This window comes from Saccopteryx bilineata, chromosome 4 (genome assembly GCF_036850765.1).
Source record: "Saccopteryx bilineata isolate mSacBil1 chromosome 4, mSacBil1_pri_phased_curated, whole genome shotgun sequence".
NCBI classification, from domain to species: domain Eukaryota; kingdom Metazoa; phylum Chordata; class Mammalia; order Chiroptera; family Emballonuridae; genus Saccopteryx; species Saccopteryx bilineata.
In genome coordinates, this window is record NC_089493.1 from 54,751,694 (window position 1) to 54,777,264 (window position 25,571).

The following is a 25,571-nucleotide window of genomic DNA, read 5'->3' on the forward strand; positions in this document are numbered from 1 at the left end:
CAGGCAAGAATCCTCAATGGAGGCTCAATGTAGGGGTTTATTTGATGAGATGCAACATATTTGCGCAGAGTCTTAAAATGTCTCCCAGATTGTTCATTAGTTGCAAAAGAATAGTCATAACTCTCCAGCAGAAAAATCAGATATCTTGACCAGGCAATCAAAATTACCATCAGTGAGGGGCACAGATGCATGCAGCTTCAGATGGGATGCCCTGGGAAGGGCCTAGTAGCACCTGTGCAGTTTCATGGCTGAGAATCCACAACCTCAATCTAATTATGAGGAAACCTCAGAAAAACCCAAAGTGAGGAATGTTCTATTTAAAAATGAAGGGCTGAGAAGGACTATATTCTTCAAAAACGTCCATGTCATGAAAGATAAAGGCTGTGGAAACATTTCAGATGAAAGGAGACTAAAGAGATGTATGCGGCCCTGGCCAGGTAGTTCAGTGGATAGAGCGTTGTCCCTGCACTGAGGTCGCGGCTTCAATCCCTGGTCAGGGCACATATGGGAAGCAACCAACGAGTGCACAACTAAATGGAACTATTAAGTGGAACATATTGATGCTTCTCTCTACCTCCCACCTCCCTCAAATCACTGGGAAGAAAGAGACATGTATACAATATCCAACCCTACAGACGAGAAAAAATATGATAAAGGTATTATTGGGTCAAGTGACAAAATTGGAATATGAACAGTAACTATTATAAATATGTGTTAAAATTTCTGAAGTTGGTAACTGTACTATGGTTACATAAGAAAATATACTTATTTTAGGAAATATACACTGAAGTATTCGGGGGTAAGGGGCCATGATAACTAATTCTCTGATTCAGAAAAAAATTATGTGTATGCTAAAGAGAGAAAGTGCTCAAAAGATAAACCAATGCATCAATCCGGATAGAACATAAGGGTGTTCTTTGTACTATTTTTTTTTTCTTTGTACTATTCTTATTCTTGCAACTTTTCTGTTCAAAATTATCTCCAGACAATTTCAAAAACTGAAACCATTGTTTCCATGACAGCCCTCAGCTTGTATCAACATGTGTGCAGGTAATACTGGGGGCCTGGCTGAGTTTAGCAGATGGACCCCTGTGGGAGGGCAATACTCCAGCTCTAGAAGGGGTCTGAGATGACCAGTGAGGCCAGTGGTCAACCACCTCCCCTGCCTCCTTGAGGTCGCCCTGGAGCTGGCCCCACACCAACAAACAGGCTTGCAGCAGAAAAGTTCCATAAAAAGGCATTTATTGCCAAACATGATAAGAAAGGCGCTTCATAAGCAGAAGACATGGAAGACCATCCTCCTTCAGGAGGCGGGCAAGGCAGCCCCTGTATATGTTCCATCCTTCTCCTCCCCCGGAAGCTCGCATCCCTCTTTGGGCCCAGGCTGCCCTGGCATGGGGACCTCATAGGATTCAATGGCATTAGGCCACCTGGAAGCAGGTGACTTTGCTAAAGCCCCAGCAGCCCTCAGAGAATGGCTGGTCCCTGGAATAAGTGTACTTGATGACATTCTTGCTCTCATACTGAAGATAGGTAGAGGAGTAGGCAGACTGTGGCATGGGAGCCTACTTTATCCAAGGAGTGCGGTTTGGGGAGATCCAAGGGGGGTCATGGGCCATGACATTGCTGCTCATACCCTGTCCAGTACAAGCAGCAGAGCAGACATCCATTTGCCCCTCCTGATCCCTGGCTACTACCCTCAAGAACAATGTCGAAGTACAATAAAGAAGGCATCAACCTGCACTGGCAGGCCTCAGTGGGCACAACTGGTGGCAGAAGGTGGGGCAGTGGGCAGAGAGGCCAGAGCACACAGCTGTGGCCCTCCCAGTCCTCTTTCCGTAAACAAAAGTGCACATGCAGAAACCCCCTGAGCGAGCCTGTCAGGAGCTGCTCTCACTCCCACAGGCCCCAGGGAGAGAGGCTGCAGTCCTCAGGGCCTTTGCACCTACAGGCTCTGCCCTCAGTCCAGATGCTACAGCAGGAGAGAGACAGGATGTGTTCCCAGGGCCAGGGTTGATAGGGAGGGGATGGGATGAGGGGCTAGGGAAAGGCCAGGGTGCAGGCACGGGCCAGGAGAAAATGTTCCTTTCAATAGGAAGTTCAGGAAGAGCAGTCCAATAGAGGCCCGAGCCAGAGGGGTGAAGGAAAGAGGGAAGGGTGTGGTTTCAGGCTTTAGCATACCCCCTCAACATTAGAAGAAATGACTGGAATATTGGACCTCTCTGAATTGTGGAAGAATCACAGACCCAGATATAAATGCTATCTGGGGAGGCACAGAAGTTGGGGTAGCTTCTCTTAATAATGAGTTACATACAGGATTTTCCGATGTCAACAATGGCCAATTCTGAAGTTCACCTCTACGGGAATGTACAAGACTGGACACAGCTCACCCAGAGGCAGGGACTAGAGACCTTTCAAGTTCCTCCTCCACTGGGGAGTCCTCCAGTGCTGGTCATCAGAGGGGGAGGCCTACAAAGAGTGAAGCCCAGAGTGGGGCCACACAGCAAATGGCTTTCTCACACTGATGCCTCCTACCTGCCTTCAGAGGCCACACCTGGGCTCAAGGTCTAGCTGAGCAGTGAACCTACAGCCTAGACTCAAGGCCTCAGCAGCTACTAGAAAGAGGTGGGTGAGAGGTTGGTTACGAGAGGTTGAAGCTATCTTTGCCATGAGGCTGTCTGCCTGAGGACATCTGGACGTAGAGGCTGTGGGGGGCTCAGCTGTGCTCTATTCAGAAGTCAGGAATGTAAACTACTGGTGGTGAGGAGCAGGGATGATGCCACCCCCAGAACCCACAGTGCTGTGCCAAAGCCCTGGGACAGTTCGGAACCATGCAAGCTCAGAGGTCCTGAGTGTGTGCTCCTAGCCCAAGCCAGAGCCCGGAAGCCAGCCAGGCCATATAGCCAGACAGCGGCCCTGGGTGGTGCCTGGCACCACTGGCAAAGGCAGGGCAAGAAGGATACCAGGGGCCTCTGAGGTCCTGGCCAAACCCTGACATGTCCGATGGCCCTTCAACAGCCTGAACAGATGCACATTCCTTGGCAGGGCTGGGTTTTGATGAACTGGGCCAGCCAGGAGGGACCGTGCTCAGGTCGGGAAAGCCTAGGGTGCACTTCTCCTGTAGAGCGTCACGAGCTCCTTCTGCTTCTCTCGTAGGCCGGGTACTTCCTGCCTCAGCTCTCCCAGATCCCGGATTTCCTGCAGGACCTGGGTGGCCTGCCTCAGCTGCTCCACAGCTTCGCTGAGCAACGTCTCGGCGCTCACCGGGACCGGCTCAATGTCCAGCACCTTGTTCAACAGTTTCTCTGTCTGTTCTGAAGCCACCTGTACCTCCAGCTGGGCCCGGTACAGCCGTTCCCTGGGCTGCTGTGGACGGCGGGGGCCTTCACCGAGCAGGTCCCCCATGGAGGAGCAGCGGGGATGGAACTGAGGTGGCAGGTCCCAGGAGAACTGTGCTGTAGATGTTGCGTTCTTTGGGGGAGTTCCTGGGGTGCCCGCAGCCTGGGCTGGTTTGACAGGCTCAGGACTGTCATCCAGGCCATTCAATGAGACCTGTGTTGGGCCTGGGGCAGAGGTCTCAGAGGGCCCAGGACTCCGGGCTGGCCTTGAAGCTTCCACCCCACTCATGGAGGCTCTCAGTTTCTTTGATAAGATCTTGGGTGGCGGTGTCGGGGGCTTCCCACCCTCCTTGGTTAAAGCCTCAGAAGTCTCAGAACAGGGCGCCTGGGGTGGTTCTGCACTTTTAGGGTCAGGGGGCTCTTCAGGGCTGGGGCTCTCCCAGGTCACTTTCAGTTTGTCAGGTACGACCCTGCTGGGTTGCTGCTCAGAGGGACTGTCCTTTCCCTCTGGGGTCTCTGAGTCCTCTCGGCTCTCAGAGTCAGCCTCAGAGTACGCTGAGACAGGAGTTGGGGCTCTCTCGCCCATGGGAGTTTCCTCTCTGTCACCCAGTACGGTCATCTCAGGTGCTGGAGAAGGCTTGGTAGGAGGCATGAGGGGCCGGGGTGTCTCCCGGGGCTGGGCTGCACTGACATCATTGCTAGGGGCCAACACTGGTGGCCTGCTGTCCAGAACATCGAGGTCCAGGCGTGAAAGTCCATCAGAAGCTGCACTGGCTACCTGGTGGGGGGCAGCACATGTAAATCATCTTGGATGAATGGCCTTTGAGTTTTACATGCCCACCTATAAGGGTACTAACGCCCTCCCATCTAGACTGCCCAGGTTCCCAGACCTCCACTCTCCACACCCTCTGATGAGTCCTCTCCTCTCTCTCACCCTATAGAATTCTCTGCCTCAGAACCACAGGCCAGGAAGTCAGAGCCAGGGTATCCCAGGGTTCCCACAGGCAGGAGGCGACAGGACCAGGACCCAGTATAGGTCTCTAGAATTGTCTTTTGCTCACTCACTTCTGCTTCCCTCCCTGGAGACCGCTGTCCAGTCTGCCAGCCTACACCCAGCCCGCCGGCCCAGATCTCTCCAGCCCCTGCCTGCCCAGCTGCTCGCAGCTTGTGCCCAGTCTCCTCACACCAACAGATGTGGCCCCAGATACAAGCAGCCCAGACTACAGCTGACTGCCAGAGGGGAACAGCTGCACCAAGAAGACAGCTGCTACCAACCTGGCCCCAGGGACCCACAGGGACAGCCAGCAGCCACACACAATCACAGGGACTATCTCAGGGAGCCTCAGAGGCCCTGGAGCAGGGCTGAGCAGTAGGCCTCTCCCATGGTCCCTCAGGTGGTGGAAGTCCCGGCTGGGACCCTCATTCCCTTTTACATGTACACAGATGATCTGGCGGACATGCACACTCCAGGTACTGAGATGAGAGCCCCTCCCTGAATTCTTCTCAAGGGGTCTGTCCTCCCAGGCTGACCCCCCTATCTCCTAGACCCCCCACCTCAGGCATTCCTTCCCCCTCTGGTTACTCCCTCTGCAGGCTGTTCCCCTCAGCTGACAGACAGGAACAGGCTGCCTCACTTCAAAACCAGCTCTCCAATGGCCTTGGCCCCTTCGCTTCTCCTTCTTTCCTCCTAGGGTTCTCCCTGCTCCGGCACCCCAGCTCTGTACCCATCACAGCCCTAATTTGACTCCTCTGAGAAAATATGCTATACACCACCTGCCTCTATGACTTGTGGCTGCCAACCTGGCTGATGACCCCTGGGTCCTATGCCCTTCTCTCCCTAGATGTGCCACTCACCTTTCTGGACTCTTCTTCTTTGGCTTCCTCCTGCCCCTCATTCTCCAAACATAGCATTTGCTAAGGTTCTTTCCTGGTCACCAAGATCTCTACCCCACCGTCCACCCCCAGCAGCAGCAACGGTCTGAAAGGGGCTCCTCGCTCACCCTCCCCTTGCCCATACCTTCTACCAAATTCTCTGTGCCCAGGCCTCTGATTGCCCAGCCTCCAGGCTTGGGGCACCACTGACAACCCCCCTCTTCTGTCCTCTTGCTTCCCCAGCCCTGTAGTCAATCACAAGAGCCCAGGTGACTCCTGCTTCCCAGTCTCTCTCTCTCCACTGGACCCTCCCTTTCAACCCCTTTGAGAGCCTGGAGGCCCTGCGGCTCCTCTTCTTCCTGGTCCCCTGCCTTTCCCTCCCTCAACCCCCGCCCCTGGGCCTCAAATTGGAACACACCCTGCTATCCATCCAGTCCTCAGTTCCTTCCTTCAAGGTCTCCACAATTTCCTCCCACTAACCCCACCCCCCTGACAGATCTCCTAGTCAAAGGTACGCACACACCTTGAACTCTCCTGCCTCATGCCTCAGCTCACATCCACCGGGCATCTCCCTCTCACCACATCTGTCAATCAAAACCTGTCTTATCCTTCAAGGGTCAGTTCAAGTGTCAGTGGGCCTTTGTGGTCCCTCCTCCCCAGCCTCCCAGAGCTGTCCTCTGTACAAATATTAGACACAGCTCTGGTTGGAGCAAGTCTTCATTTATTTATTTATTTATTTATTTAATTTTAGAGAGGAGAGAGAGAGGAGGAGGGAGAGAGAGAGAGAGAGAGAGAGAGAGAGAGAGAGAAGAGAGAGACGGGGGGAGGAGCTGGAAGCATCAACTCCCATATGTGCCTTGACCGGGCAAGCCCAGGGTTTCGAACCGGCGACCTCAGCATTTCCAGGTCGATGCTTTATCCACTGCGCCACCACAGGTCAGGCTGGAGCAAGTCTTTTTTCCAGCTGGAAGCTTGGGCTCCGAGAGGCACAGACTAACTCAGGTCTCAGTTTCCCTCTGGCATTGACTCTGGCTCAGGCCAGGGTGTGAACTCAAGCGCAACAGGCACCCCCTACACACCGAGCACATCTAACACACGTGCCTCCACACAGACTCCCGCGTAAACTCAGGAGACCAGCTCTAGGAGTCCTCAGGAGAAAGAGGACTCCAAGCCTGGCTGCCATCCTAAGGAGCTGGGGTCCCGGGCTCAGCTGACTTCCCATCTGTCCAAGCTGGGGACAGAGTCTTACCTCCTTCAGGTGGATTCTTGTAGGTGGCCGGCGCCGCTGGCCCCCACGCACTCGGTCCCGAGTCACATGCTCCAGGGCACAGCTCTTGTCCACCTTTACCTGGGAAGGAGAAGGAACCAGGTCAGTCCCCATCAGGCTTGGGGAGAGAAGGAGATGCCCAGGTATTAACTCAAAGTCAGAGTCCATGCCCACAGCCTCACCGCACAGGGCCACGAGCCCCACCTCTGCCTCTCTCTTTGAAGCATCTCCCATGTCTGGACCTCTGCTCTTCTCCCTGTCTCTACATTGCTTTGTCATCTCTGGGCAGTCTGAGGCTCGCCCTCTCTTTGCAGCTACACTTTCTGCCTCAGTCTTCCTGCCTAAACATGGGCTGTTAATCCTTGTTCCTCAGTCTACTACTAATATAAATATATAAGTAGCCCTGAGGCTGCATTTGGGCTTCGCCTGGGGAGGAGATGATAGTCCATGATTCCCTGGTACCTTCTTCTAGAATAGACCTTGCTATGGCCCCAGCCACTCTCCCAGGACCCCTGGGGATAGGCCTGGAAAGAGCAAGGCCTTTGCGCCTCGGGTCAGGGAATCTAGAGGGCAGCAAAAAGGGGTGAAGAGTAGCCCCCTGAAAGGGGCTCCTCGCTCACCCTCCCCTTGCCCATACCTTCTCCCAAATTCCCTGTGCCCAGGCCTCTGATTGCCCAGCCTCCAGGCTTGGGGCACCACTGACAATCCCCTTCTTCTGTCCAACTTGCTTCAGGGTGAAGCCACAGGGTAGGATTCACATAGGAAATCCAGACTCTGAACCCCAGAGCAGCCTGTCCCTATGATGGCGGGGTGGGGCTAAGACTGTCCAGCTCCCAGGTCAGGTTCAGGGCTCCGGCCACCTGGGCGTTCAACTGTCTCTGTTCCTCAGAAAGGCTGACCTTGCTCCAAGATTGCGGGCTGAGGCCCAGCCCCATGCTCTTTTGGCCTCCGATACCCATAATATGTTCCATCACCCATGTGCCACAAAATGGGAGTATTTTCCCCAGCTAATGAAGCACTGAGCATGACAGTCACATAAGACATAGGAGCCCTGGAAAGATTTGCTTCTCTCAGGTCTCAGGCTTCTGCAATCCAAGGCTCACCCCACATAGCCTCTGGGTCCATTTTAGCCCAAATAGCTAAAAATCCACGATGTCAAAGACAATCCTCCCTAAGAGATCTTGCCCAATGCTCCCCTTGGGAAACCTTGCCTGTCTCAAACCTGACTGTGTCCACTGTTGCTACCATCACCACTATAACACAGGGGATGGGGGGCCGCTGCAGACCAACAGGGAGGCCCAGGGCTAGAGCCAACCTGGCCAAACTGAAAAGTGAGCTTCCTGGCTCTCAGGCCACCGTCCACGCTCTCTGGCCTGGGCCCACCTGCTGTTTCCAGCTAATGCTGGAAGAGCTGCATGGCAACCGGTTAAATTCTACCCTACCACTTACCCATGTTATCACTTTAAACATGTCACTTAACTTCCTGATATCTCAGTTTCTTTATCTCTAAAGTGGGAATGCTACCACCTACTTTGAGGGATATTGTGAGGAATAAATGAGGTAACAGCAGCAGATGCCTCAGTGTTTGTAGCAGTGACATAATCGAGGGTTATCCGGGATGAGGTGGGGTAGGGTCCTCTCTGAGCTCACACACAGTGGGAAAGGGGACACAGCTGTCCTCAGGACTTTCACCGCACCTCATCGAAAGCCTTGTTCTTGCCCCGGTTGATGCCTTCATTGAGGGCTTTGATCCAGGATTCCTTCTCCTCCCCACTGGGTGCTTGAAATTTGATGTCGCTGACCTGCAGGGGGCATGGGTGGGTAGATGGCAGATGTTTAACCAGGCTCACATTTGGGGTCTTAAGGAAGCTTCCAACCCCAGATCCCAAAGCTGGCCCTGGCACAGCTGACTAGGATAAAACCAAAATAATTCCCATGAGCCTGACCAGGTGGTGGCGCAGTGGATAGAGCATCGGACTGGGATGCAGAAGGACCCAGGTTCGAGACCCCGAGGTCGCCAGCTTGAGTGCGGGCTCATCTGGCTTAGCAAAGAGCTCACCAGCTTGGACCCAAGGTCGCTGGCTCCAGCAGGGGGTTACTCGGTCTGCTGAAGGCCCGCGGTCAAGGCACATGTGAGAAAGCAATCAATGAACAACTAAGAAGTCGCAACGCGCAACGAGAAACTGATAATTGATGCTTCTCATCTCCGTTCCTATCTGTCTGTCCCTATTTATCTCTGCCTCTGTAAAAAAAAAAAAAAAAAGATTCTTCTTAAAACTGAATAAATTAAAAAATAATAATAATAATAATTCCCATGACAGGTCTGACACCGGGACCTCAGGGGAAGGGAGGGGAAGGGAAGGGAAGGGACAGAGCCAGCAGAGAAGGGGCTCTCTCCCTGCATGCAGCTGTCAGAGATTTAGACTAGAATCAGCCTTGCCCTGTGGAAAGAGCTCAGACCTGGTTTTGCTTCATGTGACTGTCTGCCCCAGGCTAGCTGTCTGACCTCTGGGTTCCAGTTTTCTCTGGAGTAGGTGAGGTAACAGAGGTGACAGACACAAGGGGTGTCCATTGATGAAGGCCCAATGGAATCAGCTCCCCAGTGGTCCCCACACTCAGCTCTGGCCCCAAGTAAAGAAGTTCCAGAGTCTCCTTTCTAGCCTCGAATCATAGACTATAAGTGAGAAAAAAGGCACTGGGGTCAATTCCAACCCCCTCATTATACAGATGAGGAAACACAGGCTGACCAGATGGGATGGGATTGGCCAAGGTGGCCTAAAGTAATCCATGACTCTTGACTCCACACCCCATGCCACCCCAACCCACAGGCCCCTTCCATCCCAAGCAGAAGCTCCGAGCTCCTTTGTTAGAATCAGAGGGCAGCTCAGAGAACCGCCTCCCTGCCAGGCCCCAAGGTCAGACTGGAAATGATGGAAGGAGGAAGGCCATGCAAACTGAGAAGCCACTCTGCAGGGTAGACATCGCAACAGGGCCTCTGAGCTAGACAGACCACTGCTTTCAGTGGGCTGATCTGGAGCCTCAGTGTCCTCGTCCAACCTGCTTCATGGAGCTGTGAGCGTCACTGACATATTTAAAGTGTTAAATGTGCAGTTGGGCACAGAGTACTTGTGGTAGAAATTACCACTATGGCCTGCCTCTGGACAAAACAACCCCAGTTTCCTCATCTGGAAAAATGCAGAGGGAATTCAACCTGACTAAAGCCAGGACCCAGCACATAGTAGGTACTCAGTAAATAGTTACTAAATGAATGAGCCAATAAATGAATAAACTAGTCCAAGGTTCTTTCCCTTGCCCCGTTTTTGGGCTACTGCCCACTCTCTGACCTGAAGATGCCCTAGTTCTTTGTTAGGCGGGTCGCCAGCCCGCCCATCCCCCGCCCTGGTGTTGGTGCCTTCCCTCCCGCCACTCTTCCAGTTATGTAACTTCGAAGTCCGCCTGCCCCTCAGCAGCCTCGTTATATAACTTCTTCCTGGCTGCCGCCTCTTCTCCTCATACAGGGCCCTGGGTCCCACCCACCTCCCCATGCCAGGCACAGCCAAATGCTCATTTGCATGACCAGGGTAAATTTGATCCTGGCAGCAGATCTGCAGTTAAGTCAGAAACCCCAGGGCACCTTGGCAACTGCCTCTCAGCCCAGCCATCGGGGCTGCTGGGAGCTCAGGGAGGGACAGCACTGCATCAGGACTCTGCGAGAGCCCACCCAACCCTGTGATGGGGTTGTGAGAAGGTGGGCCAGGGCCAGCCCCACCAAGCCCACCTGCTGCTCTTGCTCGCAGTCCCTGAGTTGGTGGGGTCCCTGTCTGGGACCTGAGAGAACCTGAGAGCCTGAGAGTCATGTACTTGAACTCAGCAGTAGATGTAGCAAGAGGGGGGTAGAAAACGAGCACTGGCCTGGGAGTCAAGATCACAGAGTTCTAGGCTCACCGAACTGCAGTGGTACCCTGGACAGTACCCTGCACCGGTCTTTCCACTCGGGGCCTCACTGGGACAAGTACAGAACCAACCACTGGGCCCAACCCAAACTGCGACCTTCCCCTTTGGCTAGCCCACCACCTGAGGCAGGCTAGGGGGAGGGTATTGGCCAAAGGGCTCCCCTAGGAGAATACAAGGTTAAATGGGACCCTGCTACACCCTTAGGAGCCCGTGATTGTGGCTGAATGAGCCAGGCATCCCACAAGGGCGAGCAGAACAGGATAAGCAGAATACCAAGAAGTTGCTCCTCCTGGCCACCCCACCCCATATCCTCACGAGCCATGGGCTACACAGGTCCCGCCCAAATCTTTCTAAGAAGCCGCAGGGTCAAAGGCCCTGCAAGGACTTTAGGAGCTAACAGGTCTGGCCACAGAATAGGCCAACACAGCTGAGAAAGGGGGGAGGACAAAATGGCAGAGAGGGGAAAGAGGGAGGGGGAGAGGAGACAGGAAAAAGGAAAAGGCCAAGCTGGCTGAGACCAGCAGGGCAGTCAGGCCCAGCAGAGGCCACCCTGCTTCCTGGCAGCGTCTGCCTGTGACCTCATGGAAGGGCGTGGGGATGGGGAGGCAGAGGGAAAGGGGCATGCAAGACACTGGAGTCTTTGTTTATTTGATTAGAAGGAAACAGAGGCGGCCTCAGGACCAGATGGCTAGGGTCATGTGACCTCACAGCCAGCAAGCCGCCTCACTGAGGACAGGGAACATCCAGGGCGCTAGGAAGGCGGTGAGAGGATGCAGGGAAAGTGGTACTCTGGGCGTCCCCCATGTGCCCTCTGTGTGAGCTCCTGTGGAGGCAGGGTCAGGGGACCCTTGAGCTGGTCAGTGTGTACTGTCCCCTCACTGCTCTGCAGCCCCCACCAACTGCCCCACAGTCTACTCCCAGACTGGTCATCCTGTTCCCAGAGTCACCCAGAGCCAACCTGAGCTCTCTGAAGAACCGGGAATGGAAGGGAGAATATTGGCTGAAGCAGGTGAGAACACAGCTGCACAAACAGGCCTCTCCGAAGGAGATGCCCCACCTGCACTGGGCCTGACCCTCCTACCCTACCACCATCTGATCCTTAGAACAGGAGAAAGGAGGCGGCTCACAGAACAGCACTGGCAGAGGCAGAAGCAAGGCCCCCTCTGCTCCATGTCCATATAGGCTCACTAAGAGACACACAGACAGGCCGTGGCCAAGTGAACACACACCTGTACATAAAGAGGCGCACACACATGTGCCCGATACCCAGGTGCAGACAGACCTTCACGCATAACAAACTTTGCATATCCCTCAAACACACACATACAAATATAGCGCCCACTAGAGAGAAAGCAGGCCTCCAGGACAGCATAGGCGCTCCAGGCCTGAAGGACCAAACTATGGCTCTCTTCCTCAAAGAGCCCTAAGCAGCAGCTATTAAGTGAAACCTGGGCCTAGCCCCATAAACCCTCATGACACTATAAGCCTGCCCCCATCTTGGGCACACCCCCACTCCCAGGGTCAGAGCCCTGCAGTTGCTTCTTTGCCCCCACCCAAAGCAGAGCAGGACAAAGGGTTAGTGAGTAAAACAGCAGGGTCTCCTCCAAGGCCCAGAGCCAACAGGACTGGGATCCCGGCCCTGAAATCTGGGGAAGAAACAGAATGATCTCCAGCAGGCCCGACCAGACCCGCTCCCCAACCCCCAGCCTCTGTGACTCAGTCCAACTCTGGGAGGCTCCACATGACGTGCAGAGGTCAGGAAGAGGCGTGACCCAGCTGCAGATGGGCGAGAGCTGGCGAGAGAAGAGGTGCTGTACACGCCAGCCTCAAATCTGACTCCCCCCGACATCTGTGAAACTACACCATGTGTCAACACTCACCCAGACTCCCTGCCAGAGATATGTGGTACAAACAGCAAACTTCATCTGCACAAACAGAATGTCCCAGGGAAAGAACCTCTCAGACAAGAGACTTTCTCCAGCATTTGCCAAGAAAGGAAAGCGCAAGGGGAGGAAAGCTGGCGGGCTACATGTCTCCAGGCACCGAATCCAGGATAGAGAAGCCACCCAGAAAGGCCTGGGACACACCTTCCCCTCTGGCCCAGACTACATCACAGTGTCAGAGGCCTGTGGGACGGAGAAGGCCTCATCCCCAGCTTTCCTGCCTTAGCCCTGGGCCTCCTGTGACCAGGGTATGGGAGAAGGCCAAGAGTCCCACCTCTTAAAGGCTACTTTCCAACTACAGCCAGGGAAGGAGGCCTCAGAGCCTGGAAGGGGAGAGGGGAACAGAGCTCTCAACAGAGCCCTAAATGCATCTCCTATCAACCTGGGGCTGGGGAGACTGCAAGACAAATGAGCAAAACCTGTGGCAGCCCCAGATTTGAGCCTCAGGCGCACTCCACAGAGAATGCACAGGCTGCATCCAGGGCCCCCCAGCCTGTCTTACAGAGCACCCAGGGTGATCTTCCCAAACAGGATCCAGCCTGGAAGAAGGTCAGGCCACAGCGGGTACAGCCCTACCTTGTTCCCTGGCGATCTCAGTAGGATAAATCGGTGTTTCCGCTTGAGGAGGGCACGAAGGTCCTGGCACTTCTCATAGCTGCCCAGCTCCACTGTCTCCACACACTTCTGCTCATCCTGGGAAGGACACAGAGGGGACATGAAATGGTGACAGCTGGACACACTCAGACCCTCAAACACCCAGGCCTCACCTCAGACCCTGGTCCACTCTGTGAAAGCATCACTTGCTCAAAGGGGGACCCCGGGCTGCCAATCAATCACCAAAATGAGGTATTCACAGCCCAGCAGGTCTATGCTGGCTGGAGAGACACACTCAGAGCTCACCATGCACATGAGATACAGGGCGCACAGAACGAGATGGGGAGCAGGGCTGGCCCAGATGTGCCTAAGGCTATAAAAGAAAACAGGGGAAGCTGAGAGGCTTAGAAAAACGTGCCTGGGGACCTGTGTAGGCCCAGAGACCAGGCAGAGACATCCGGAAAATGTAGCCTGGAAGAGGGAGCAAGTTCACAAGATGAAAGAAAAAAGAAAAGGCTTCCCAGCCCTAGCCAGGTAGCGCAGTTGATTAGAGCATCGTCCTGAAACACCAAGGTTGTGAAATCCATCCCTGGTCATGGCACATATAGGAAGCAACCAATGAACACAAGGGAAACCACAAATGAAGGTTTCTTTCTCAGTCTCTCTCAAAATCAACCAATGGATGGAAGGAAGGAAGGAAGGAAGGAAGGAAGGAAGGAAGGAAGGAAGGAAGGAAGGAAGGAAGGAAGGAAAGAAGGAAGGAAGGAAGGAGAGAGAAAGAGAAAGGGAAAGAGAAAGAGAAAGAGAAAGAGAAAGAGAAAGAGAAAGAGAAAGAGAAAGAGAAAGAGAAAGAAAGGAGGGAGGGAGGAAGAAAGAAAGTCTTTCGAGGGAGAAGCACAGAGGGAAGAAAGCGAGAACAAGGCACATTAGGGGCCACATGCCCTGCCTTCGCCACAGGGATCCAGAGTTGACTTCTCCACTGGCATCTTCCTCCACTGACCCTTGGCTTGGGGAGAGAGGCCACTCTCTTTGGCCTGCACAACAGAGAGCGAAAGGGTCCCTTTTAAGAGTACCCCACCCCCAGGTTCTCATCCTGAGGCCTCAGCAGTAGAAGGACCAGTGGCCAGGAAAGTGGTCAACCTCTTCTAGGCCACCCCTGAACACTGGCTAGACTCCCTTTTTGCCCACCAGCCCTGGCACCTGAGTGTTTTCTCTACCAGTTGACACTCTGGCAAGCTGACTAGGACAAGCTCCCTCAATGGAGATCAAATGGTTCCTCTTCCAGGAAGACCTAGCGGGAACAGTCTCCTGGACGTGGCAGTCTCACCCTGGAGACTCCAGGGAAACAGAAGCAGGCCCTGTGCTGGCGGAGGCAGGGGAGACACTGCCCTGGAAACTGGCCGACAGGTGAAGGAAACACCTGCTGTGGGATGGCACACAGAGAGGCAGCAAAAGCACCCATCCAGGGAATCCTCAGTGCTCTGCAGTTTTGGGTGGAATATCTGGAAAGCAGTGACTTACATATTTACAGAGGAAATACCCCAATTTCCCTCTATGAATCCACGTATACAGTCAGCCCTCTGTAGCCAAGGGCTCTACATCCACAGATTCAACCAATCTCGAATAAATATATTTGAGCCTGACCGGTGGTAACACAGTGGATGGAGCGTCAGCTTGGGATGCTGAGGTCTGAAACCCCAAGGTTGCTGGCTTGAGTGTGGGCTCACCTGCCTTGAGCATCCAGTCGTCAGCCTGAGTATGGAATCATCGACATGACCCCAAAGGTCGCTGGCTTGACCCCAAGGTCACTGGCTTGAGCAAGGAGTCACCAGCTTGGCTGGAGCCTCACCCCCAGTCAAGGCACATGTGAGAAGCAATCAATGAACAACTAAAGTGCTGCAACTATGAATTGATGCTTTTCCTCCCTCTCTCTCTCTCTTTCTCTCTCTCAGAAAAAATATTTGAAAAAAAAAGGTTACGTTGTTGCTGATGTACTATGTAGTGAGGCCTACTAGGGTTGCTTGTCTACTGACCATGTACAAATGTTTCTTTCTTGCCATTATTCATTAAACAACTATTTACATAGCATATATATATTTCTTTTTATTATGTATTATAAGTAAGCTAAAATAATTAAACTATATGAGAGGATGTGTGTAGGTTATATGCAAATACTATGCCATTCTACATAAAGGACCTGAGCACCCATGAATTTTGTTAACCATGGGGTCCCGGAACCAGCCCCCTGTGAATACCAAGAGACAACTGTATTATGAAACCCTGACACTTAAGAGAGCATTTTTGCATCTCTGATTCTTCTGAGCTTCTCAATCACCCTAAAAGCTTAGAATTCCAGTATTTGCCTCATTTTATAGGGGAAGAGAATGAGGCTTGGAGACAAACTGATCTGACCTAGGGGCACAGACCCAAATATAAGAGGTAGGGCCAAACTCAACCCCACATCCTCTGGATCCCAGGCCAGAGCTCTTCCCAGCACAGCGCACTGCTCCCAGCGGAGGAGGAGGCTGGGGCAGTGCCTTAGCTGCAGACTGCTCCGCACCAGTGGCCCTCCCAGTACAGCACCTGATTCAGCAGCAGCAATATAACCTGAGAACATGTCAGAAATGCAAATGCTCCAGCTCCATCCCCATTGAATAGTAATCTTAGGGGAATGGGCCTGGAAACCTGAGCTTTAACAGCCCTCCAGCTGATTCTGATGTATACAAAAGTTTGAGAACCTGTAGGTTCTCAACCTTGATGGCACTGGGACCTTTAAAAATTCCAATGCTCAGGCAACATCCCAGATCAATTACATCAGGATACCTAGGGAATGGAGCCTAGACATCAAAGTATTTTTCAAAGCAGATGACTGTACAGCTAAGGTGTATAATCACTGACACACCCTCCCTTCAGCCCCTCAAGGAAAGGGGAATCGCCAGGGCAGCCTGATTTTTCCCTTCCAGAATCGGTCAGCTTTCTTTTCCATTTTTTGCCTCTACACATCTCTTTCCAAACCCTAGTCTCCAATTGCTTCCACGTTTCCCACTCAACACAGGGAGAGTAAAATCCACCTGGTCCAGGGAGCTCAACTGCCCATCCCGTAAGTCCGAGCCTTGGTGCTCCCTCCCTTCTCTGAGGTCCCCCATCCACAAAGCTCCTGCCAGGTGCAGGCACCGGACTAGGCTCTAGGGACACCCTGCCAAGGGAAAAACAGTCCTCACTACCTGCTAGGCCACCTTTCTCTATCATATGTTGCATGTCTGCTCTCCTTTTTGTTCCCCCTACAGTGCCCTACAAAGGGGCAGCCCTCAAGAGCAACACATATAGGACCAGTTTGCTGGCCTGAATGCCTGACCCGGAGTGAGATCCCAGGAAGTACCCACAGTCTGGGCATCCAGAGGAAGGAGGGAGCTGCCTGGAAGAGGACTTCCAGTTGCAGAGAGTGAAGCTCACCGGCCCGTGTGCACATGCTGCCCACAACTGGACAACTATTGACCCACACAAAAAGTCAATCCATCTCCACCACCCTGCTCCCCACGGCTGCCTGATCTGGGTCTCCTCCCACCCGAAATGCTGAATCATCCAGCCCTCTGCGGCTCCAAAAAATGGACAAACCATCAGGAATTGGGTGGGGGCAGCATTTTTGGAACATCAACCGCACTGACAGCAAAGAAACAGCCAAGAGCCATTCCCACTAGCCTAGTTCCTTACATCAAGAAAGAGGAATTGAACTAATCGGCATTTCTCAATTCCTGCTCTTGTGCCAAGCTCTCCACCTCTGAGAGCTAAGTTCTTGAAGCTGCACTGAGATTTTCAATAGTGATTTTTTTATAAGTGTGATTTAGATTTTTCATGCTTAGGTGATGTGAAATCCTTCCCACTTTCCAGCTGTGGCCAGATATGAAGAGACAGCCTAGGACAAGTCTGGCAGTTCCTGACAGACTGACAGCTGGGGGGATGTCACTCAACTCTTAGGCAGCTGGGACTAGAGGAAGCTTCGACAACCCCCTTTATTAGGAAGCAAAGACATCCCCCTGCTGCCGCCACCACACAGCCTCATTTGATGAGAGCAGCAGTATAGAACGTCTGGGAGGCTGCCTGCACAGTTCACCCAGCTGCTTCTCTGACACCCAACTCCATGAGCCTGGGCGTAGGGCAGGAAAGGCAAAGTGCTTCCCAAAGGTAGCTCCTTTCATCACAGAGATTTGGGTGCCCAACCTTACTTGGCCTGGGACAATTAGGACTTGGCCAAGACAGCCTGAGGCACACTGAGAAGCTGATGAGGACCAGGCAGGGTTTCCTTTCTGTCCCCCGGCCAGTCCTTCCCTATGTCCTCCATCTGTCAAAGGTATACAGTGATGCCCATTTTCAGTGGATGGGTCCTCTGTAGCCTCGACCGCAAACACAAATATCGTTTACAAGTAAAAGCCACCTTTCCTCTTCAGGACTTCATCCAGAGCTTTGTCAACTCTTAACACACAATTTTAGCATCCTTGGTTGTCCAAATTCTAAGCCTGCTGAAATGAGAAGGGGCACAAGCCCAAAGTGGGAAGATGGGAGGATTGTGAGAGGCACACAGGACAGCAGAAGTGGTGACTGGTAGCTTAATGTTATGGAGAAAGAAAAGATGAAAAGAACAGTCTGGCAATATAGACTGTCTGAACACAAATGACTCTGAGCCACCAAGGAAAGACTCAGTGGAGGCTGGTGCCTTCTTTTAAAGAGGGCAGAGAAGAGTCAATACATTTTAGAGGACCTCCACCAAAATCAAGTTGTAGAGTTTACGTGCTGACATCAGCAGGTGGAGAGAGCACTGGATTTGGTTCTAGACCTGGCTTCTTTATTCACTGAGATGCTGAACGGTCATTTGGCCATCCTCGGCTCAGAATCCATGTCTATAGAATAGGACATGATAATCACCCTGAAGGGACTGTTGGGAGCGTCATACGAAAGCTCCAAACACACATGAGCAATAAGTATTATTTCTACCATCACTGATAAATGGAGCAAGCTTTAGCTTTCTGGAGCATTCACATATGTGGAACATAGTCCAGGGCCAGGGAGTTGTAGTGTAAGTGTACAGCTGAGAAGACATACCATCCTAATCACATACACTCCAAAGAGCTCCTCATCCAGGAACCCTAGACTAGCATCTAGAGCAGGAGTTGGGAACCTATGGCTCGCGAGCCAGATATGGCTCTTTTGATGGCTGCATCTGACTCACAGACAAATCTTTAATAGAAAAAATAGTAACATTAAAAATAGAAAACATTCTCATGTATTACAATCCATTCATTTCCTACTGCTCATGTTCATGGTTGTGGGTGGCTGGAGCCAATCACAGCTGTCCTCCGGGACAACACCAAATTTTTATTGGATAATGCATAACATACACAGGTCGTTGTATGGCTCTCACGGAATTACATTTTAAAATATGTGGCGTTCATGGCTCTCTCAGCCATAAAGTTCCCGACCCCTGATCTAGAGGTATCGTCCCATTCTGCAGAGACCCAGAGAGCATCAGGTACTCACCTAAGGTTGCACAACATGGCAAAAATGAAACAGATCTTCCAGTCCTGGTTCTGGGATGCCCTTGCTGGCCTGGGCTGCCCGCTTTTGCCCCTGTCCCAGCACCCCAACCTCAGGGCCAGGCAGGTCCTCACCTCGTTCTCATAGACCAGCAGCTGGGCCTGGCAGAGGAGCAGATAGCGGTCTTTCCAGAGCCCTAGGAGGCCCCCGCTGCTCTTCTTGATCCAGCCAGCCTTGTCTGCCGTCCGTGCTCCCCGAGGCTTCTCGCCCCTCTCCTTCACACCCTGTAAGAGAGCACCAGAGCATGCCATGAAAGTTGCCACCCTGAGGCAACACAGTCCACAGGCCATACTAGGGATATGTCTCTCTGCAGGGTACCTACTGACATCTTCCCATGTGAGCTTCCCTAAAACCCCCAAGGTGAATATTCTCAATCCAGTATTAGAAATAACAGTAATAAGAGCAGCAACAATAACAATATTAGCAGCAGTCCCCTTATATTGAGCCACCACATTGTTTTCACACATTGCCTCTTGTAGCCCATTCAACTGCCCTTCGAGGCAGTGGCATCATTATCAATATATCACAGCAAACTCAGAAGGATAATTTGCCAGAGTCACACAGCTGGAGAGACAGAGACAGAATTCAAACTGAGACTCTGATTCTACGTATTTCCCGCTCCACCATTCTGCCTCCCACGTGTTCATTCAACTAGCCAGCAAATGCTGTACAGAGCACTGACAACGTCACGAGTGCGGAGTAGGCAAAAAGAATAAAAATAATGGATTTTCGCCCTCACAGAACTGGCAATTTGGGGAAGGAGGAGCAGAACAAATACTAGACACACACATTAACAAGTGTGAAATGCTACAAGGGAAATGGTGAAGAGAGGTTGGGGAGGTAAGAGAGGGCAGTGTGCGACCTGGTTCAGGTAAGGTAGCCCAGGAAAGCCTCCCAGGAGAGGGCATTTAAGCAGAATCAGAAGGATGAGAGGAGGGAAGCAGGCAGATGATAATCTGCCTCTCGGCCCCTGCCCTTCTAAAGAACACCTTCTGAAGCCCCAGCCTCTGCCCCTATAAAATAGGAGGAGGCTCTTCTGGCCTCCGCCCCACCCCAGTCCAGGACTTTGGGGCAGCCACCTTATCTCATGAGGGCTCCAAAGATTCTGTCGTTGACCAGAGTCCTGCCCTAAGACATAGAGGCCGCCCTGGGGCCTCCAGGCCAGCCACTGACATCTTGTGCCCCCTGACTACCTGCTTGGGTAGCTGGGTGCCAGGTGTATACCTACCAGATGGGATCAGATTCACCTCTGGCCCCCAGCACCCAGCACTATTCCTTTACACAAATGGGAGCTCAAGAAATATCTGAACTGACCTGTGGTGGCGCAGTGGATAAAGCGTCGACCTGGAAATGCTGAGATCGCCGGTTCAAAACCCTGGGCTTGCCTGGTCAAGGCACATATGAGAGTTGATGCTTCCAGCTCCTCCCCCCTGTATCTCTCTCCTTTCTCTCTCTCTCTCTCTCTCTCTCTCTCTCTCTCTCTCCTCTCTAAAATGAATAAATAATTTTTTTAAAGTTAAAAAAAAAAAAGAAATATCTGAAATGGAAATAAAAAGAACCCAATTTGCTAACCATTTTGCTTCAGTGACTGGTACCCACAGTTGTGAGTGTGAAGGAGAGGGAGTCAAAAGTGTGTCAGAATCTAGAGGATGCTAGATGGAAATTAGCACTAATTTTGACTTCTTGATAATTTACATAAAGCTCAAAAAAGTGGCCGCAGTTAAAAGGAACACACCTCTCCCCAGGGGATACCATGTGGCCACAGCTGCCTTTGGAAGGACAAGCCCAGGCAGATGGAAGTGTGGTGAGCTGTCAGGGGCTGGGCAGGGCACAGCCTTTTATTATGGCAGGGAAGCCCTAACCTGGTTTTCACTGTGCCCCCCACCCCTCTGAACTGTATACTCTGGAAGTTGGAAATCTGAGCTTTGAAGCCCAAGTCACACAGACCAGAGGCAAGTCACTTGATCTCCTTAAGCCTCAGTTTCTTCTGTGAACTGGAGATATATACAGAAGTTGCAAAGATTATAACTGCATGAGGGCGGGAGTTTTGTTTTTGTTTACTGCTATGTCCTTAGTGCCTAGACTATGTCTGGTACATAGTAGGTGCTCAATAAATGTTTGTTGCTGAATAAAGATATGGCATATAATGCAGTGCCTAGGATATCCTAATGTTAGTAAATGATAGCTGTTATTGTTCACTGCCATTCCCTCTGAGACTCAGGGACCCTTTCTCCCTGGGCCTGGTTCAGAATGTAAAACAAGGCCCTTTCTGGGCTTAGCTGCTGGGCATACTGCCCCAGGGGATCCTTGGAAAGTGAGTGCCCCTCAGGGTCTCTCCCTAACTTGTAAATGACAAGAAAAATAGGGAAGTGGGATGGTCCCAAATGGTCTTCCTGGATAGAGAAAAGAGAAGTGGAAGGTTTGCCTACAGGCCAGAATCAGCTATCCTGACAAGAAGGGACTTTGGGGCCATTTAGAAGAAGACGGAAGCCCTCATATCCTATCATCCACTCAACTCCCACCCCTCCCCACATCACCTGTGTTCAGCCCCATGGGCTGTTTGACCCGCAGGGACCTCATCCCCCCAGGGCTGGAAGGGGTGAAATGGGAAAGGACAAGCCCCCCACCCCCACATCTCACACTCTACCCATAACTACAGCATTGCTGGCTACTTCCGAGGCCTGTAGGATACACGGTCTCTCCTAAATTGGGCAGTAGGGACAGTGGGGCCTGAAGCTGCTGCCCAAGTATCCCACCTCTGAGCTTCAAGCTCCCCTCCTGCTTTTCAGTGGTCCTCTCATCACCCCATCAGATCTCACGCCCCTTTCTAAACCTCCTCCACTTGTGACTGCCCCTGCCTGCCTCACCACTGACACGTGAAAACTTCCTGCTAGCTGGAAGCCCCCAGGGTACAAGGCTAGAAATCTGTGCCTTGACTTCTGTCCTCTCTGGGAGCAGCAGAGCAGTGCCCAGTGAACAGCATGGCTAGATTGGCTCGAGAAGCCAGTCCAGGGCCTTAGGGACAAGGGGACAGGATAAGACTGAGGTGAAAAGGCACTTTGGGATGGGAGGAGTGACAAGTGAGGGGCTGGCAGAATGAACCAAAGCCCAGGGAAGGGTTCCCTTATCACAGCCCCAACCACCTGAAGGGAGACCTGGCAGGAGGTCCTGCTCGCCTGCCACCCTTCACCCAGCTCCTCTCCCTGCTCCTGAGACACTGTCCCGCCAGGGGGCCTGACTCTGCCCCAGTAAGTTTTAATAAGTGGCCCTTCCCCTTGGCAGGGCTCACAGGGGAGGTTTTGTCCTGCTCAGCCCAGTTTCTCAGCCTCCCCTCCTGTTGACCAGCTGGCCACTGTTCCTGTTTCGCCCTCTCCTCTCCCATCTATCCTCACTCAGGCCCTCCCCTGCCTACTACAGGCAGCTTCTGAGGCACCCCGGACACCAGCCTAGCTCCCTTGCCTGACAGGGAAGACCTCTGGCTCACTCATTAAGAAGAAAAAGAAGCCTGGCCTGTGGTGGCACAGTGGATAAAGCGTTGACCAGAGATCACTGGTTTGAGACCCTGAGGTTTTCTGGTCAAGGCACATGCAAGAAGCAAGTTGATACTTCCCGTTCTTGCCCCATCTCTTTTCTAATAAAATCTAAAAGGAAAAAAGAAAAGAAAAGAAAAAGGAAAAGATGCCAGGTCACCCTGACTCTATGCAAAGAAGGGAACAGGTGAAAAGCCACCAAACAGCTATGACAGAGGCAGAGACCTGCAGAAGAAAACTTGTTGGCACCTCACATCACAGGGAGCTTATGATGACAATCTTTGCCCTTTGACTAAACCCAGTAATGCTCTGACCAAACTCTGCTAAGAACCTACCATGTCAGAGCCCCGTGAAGGGGCAGTCAGACAGAGGAAGCACAGGCTCTGCCCTGGGGCAGCACAGGCCCTCGTTGGGAGGGCCATAGCACCTACCCAGAGGGATACCTCAGTCCTAGCTCTCTAATGGGTAAGTAAGGGCTTGGGGTTAGTTTGGGAAGCCCTTGCAGAAGGCAGGGTTTTGGTAGGACTCTGAAGATGGAAGGAGATACAGACACCTTGGCCGGGAGAAGGAAAGATACAAAGAGTATCAAAGACCTATGCTCTCAACTCCTTCACTACAGAATGAGAAAGTATAGCCCAGGAAGGGCCAGAGATGAGCTCAAGATAACAAAACCAGTCCTGGGTTTTCTAGATGGGAAAGGGCAACTGAGCAGCCCGGTGCCTCTGGAGGCCAGACTAGGAAAAGGCATGCCTTAGAGGAGAAGGGGTAGAATCCCAGGGCAGGCACAGGAAAGCCTGAGTCCAGGGTTTTCAACCCCACTTCAGTGTCAAGAATACCACATTGATGGCGCAGTGGATCAAGCGTCGACCTGGAAATGCTGAGGTCGCCGGTTCGAAACCCTGGGCTTGCCTGGTCAAGGCACATATGGGAGTTGATGCTTCCAGCTCCCCCGCCCCCCCGTGTGTGTGTGTCTCTCTCTCTCCTCTCTAAAATGAATAAATAAATAAAAAAATTTTTAAAAAGGTGATTTAAAAAAAAAAAAAAAAGAATACCACATTGATATTTGCAGGTTTCAAACCTTCTGCACATGTCATTGCATTTCTGGATTGCCCATCTCCCCCATCTCATAGATGGGGAAATGAGGCCCTCAGAACACAAGTGGACAGATGCCCAGTGCCTGGACTGTACTTCTTCACCAAGCCTCAGGGCCCTGACAGGGTCTGTCAACCCACTGCACAGAGGAGGTCATTGAGGCTGATGGGGCTTGGCACCAGGGTGACTAGGGCATGAGGAGGAAGCTCAAAGCTAGGGGAGAGCTGAAAGCAGCCATGTGGGAGCGAGATGATGAGACCAGCCTGGGGTCATGGGGGAGAGCAGATGACACTATGATCTAAGAGGGGTTTTATAGACACATAGATGAGACACTGGGGCCTAAAGAAACAAGGGGGCCCTGGCAGGATAGCTCAGTTGGTTTGAGCATCATTCCAATACACAAGGGTTGTGGGTTTGAGCCCCAGCCAGCGCACATACAGGAAAAGAGCGATGTTTCTGTCTTGCTCTCTCACTCTCTCTCCTCTCTCTCTCTCTAAAATCAATCAATAAAGTTTATTAAAAAATAAAGAAACAAGGGGAAGAAATAGGAGGAAAAGAGTTAGAGATGTCAAAGGAAGTAAGGGATAGGGAGCCCCTAGCTGTGTGGGGAAGAGGTGAGCAAGACCTTAGATAACCCAGCTATGCTGGGAGTTTTGGTTGCATTCGGTAGGTGGCAAAGTTAGAAACTCAGAACCAAAGGGAGTGTGGGGCTGGGCTGGCCACAAGACAAACCATGGGCCCAGAAGGCCCCAGGAGAACTTCCCTTAATTGGGGGCGAGAGCAGATCAGAAGATGGAGTAATCCTGCCCCACATCCTCTGGGAGAAGGGGAGGAGCCATGGCCAAGACAGCCAGCCCCCACAACAGGGGCCTGGGGCAGGGGAAGGCAGCCCCACCTCTGTCAGCAAGAAACCAAAGCAAATCACAGTGGACTGAGTTAGCCCCTATTTCCATTCACTCTGAGAGAAGGGGCCACAATCATGTCAGGACCTGGGGAGGAGGCCCTCAGGCCCTCTATTTTATAGAAGAGGAAACACAAGCTGAGAGGGGAAGTGACTTATCTACCATCCCACAGAAATGCAAGGCCTGGCCTGGAGGGAACCCTGACACCCCAGCTGTTCCTGGGCAGTGGCCCCCAGGAAGTAAGGAAATGGGCATTGATGGGGACACAGGCAGCCTGGTCCACTCAGGGTTCCCATGGTGGCCAGGATTGCCCCTAGAGTGAAGGCCACTACATCTTTCCTCCCCACCCACGCAGGCACAGATATACCTATACCCTCCCCCTTGACTAGGGCAGAAGCTGACATCCCCTCAGAAGACAAGAAGAAAAGTCTTCAGGACCCTCCTCTAATTTATTCATTCCACAGGCATACATTAAGTGTGTTTGCAGTGTGTTTGAATGATGGGGCTGCTAGGAGAACTGAGTTTGCAGGTAAGGGATTAGAGTCAGAGTGCCAGACCCTACCCCAGACCAAGAAGGTCCTGAGGGGGGATAGGCTCAAAAGGGCACTGCTGGTCCAGCTGCCCAACTCCTTCCCAGACCTAGCCTGTCCAGGGGTATGGGGAAGGCAGGGGCTAGGATCAGTCCCTACTGAGCTGACTATAGGCTAGATGAGAGAACAGGGTAAAGGGCACTCACAGGGACTTATACAGGGGAGAAAAAGCAACTTCTCCAGTCCTCTGGCCACCAGACAGTCACAGCCTCAAGATTCCTTCAGGCAGGGACTCCAGGGCCCACAGACACCCCAACAACAACACCACCACCACCACCACCACCACCACCCCACACCCAAAACAATACACACAATCTACCCCATCAGGATCCCATCTGGCTGACAAGGAGAGTCAGCGGTAAGATGAGTTCCAGCCCAGCACCCCAGGACACTTTCAGCAGAGCCTCAGTCGCCCGGTCAATCCAATGGGAAAAAATCATGCTCACAGTTGGTGAGAGAAGCCAAAGACATCATGAAGGAGGATGGGTCGCAGAAGTGCGGGATGCGATCTCTACTCCCCTCCCTAGACTCTGCCTGCGTGGGGGGTGGGGGTGGGGAGAGGTGTGCTAATGTCCCCCGAGACCCACGGGAGAGGGGCTGGCTGGCTGGAACAAGGGCCTGAGCCCGGGACCCCAACCTTCGCAAGTGGCTCGAAGACCAGGCCCCCCACCTGGCCGGCCCTCACCTCCTCCTCCATGGCGAGTCCGCTGAGGTCCTGCGATCGGCCGCTCTGCCGTTCACTCCAAGCGCCGCGCAGGCTCCGCCACCTCCATCCAAGCCCGGCCGGGCGGCAGCTCTCGACGTTCTGTCCTGCCGGCCGCCCGGGGCCCAAGAAACTTCGGAGGGGCGGGGCCGGGGGCGGGGAGAGGCTTCCGGGGGCTTAGGGGCGGGGCCTAGGAG

The 25,571-nt window shown here is 52.7% G+C and overlaps 1 protein-coding gene across 1 annotated transcript; it reads right to left on the bottom strand.

Annotated features, from left to right (window-relative positions):
* Nucleotides 1-937: 937 nt before the first annotated feature.
* Nucleotides 938-25,493, bottom strand: PLEKHO2 (pleckstrin homology domain containing O2). Its single transcript, XM_066276105.1, has 6 exons — nt 25,357-25,493; nt 18,632-18,781; nt 12,951-13,067; nt 8,175-8,279; nt 6,460-6,558; nt 938-4,116 (listed from the first exon to the last, which is right to left on the bottom strand). The coding sequence occupies exons 1-6, from the start codon at nt 25,366-25,368 to the stop codon at nt 3,103-3,105; spliced, it is 1,497 nt and encodes a 498-aa protein (XP_066132202.1). The 5' UTR covers nt 25,369-25,493; the 3' UTR covers nt 938-3,102.
* Nucleotides 25,494-25,571: the final 78 nt, after the last annotated feature.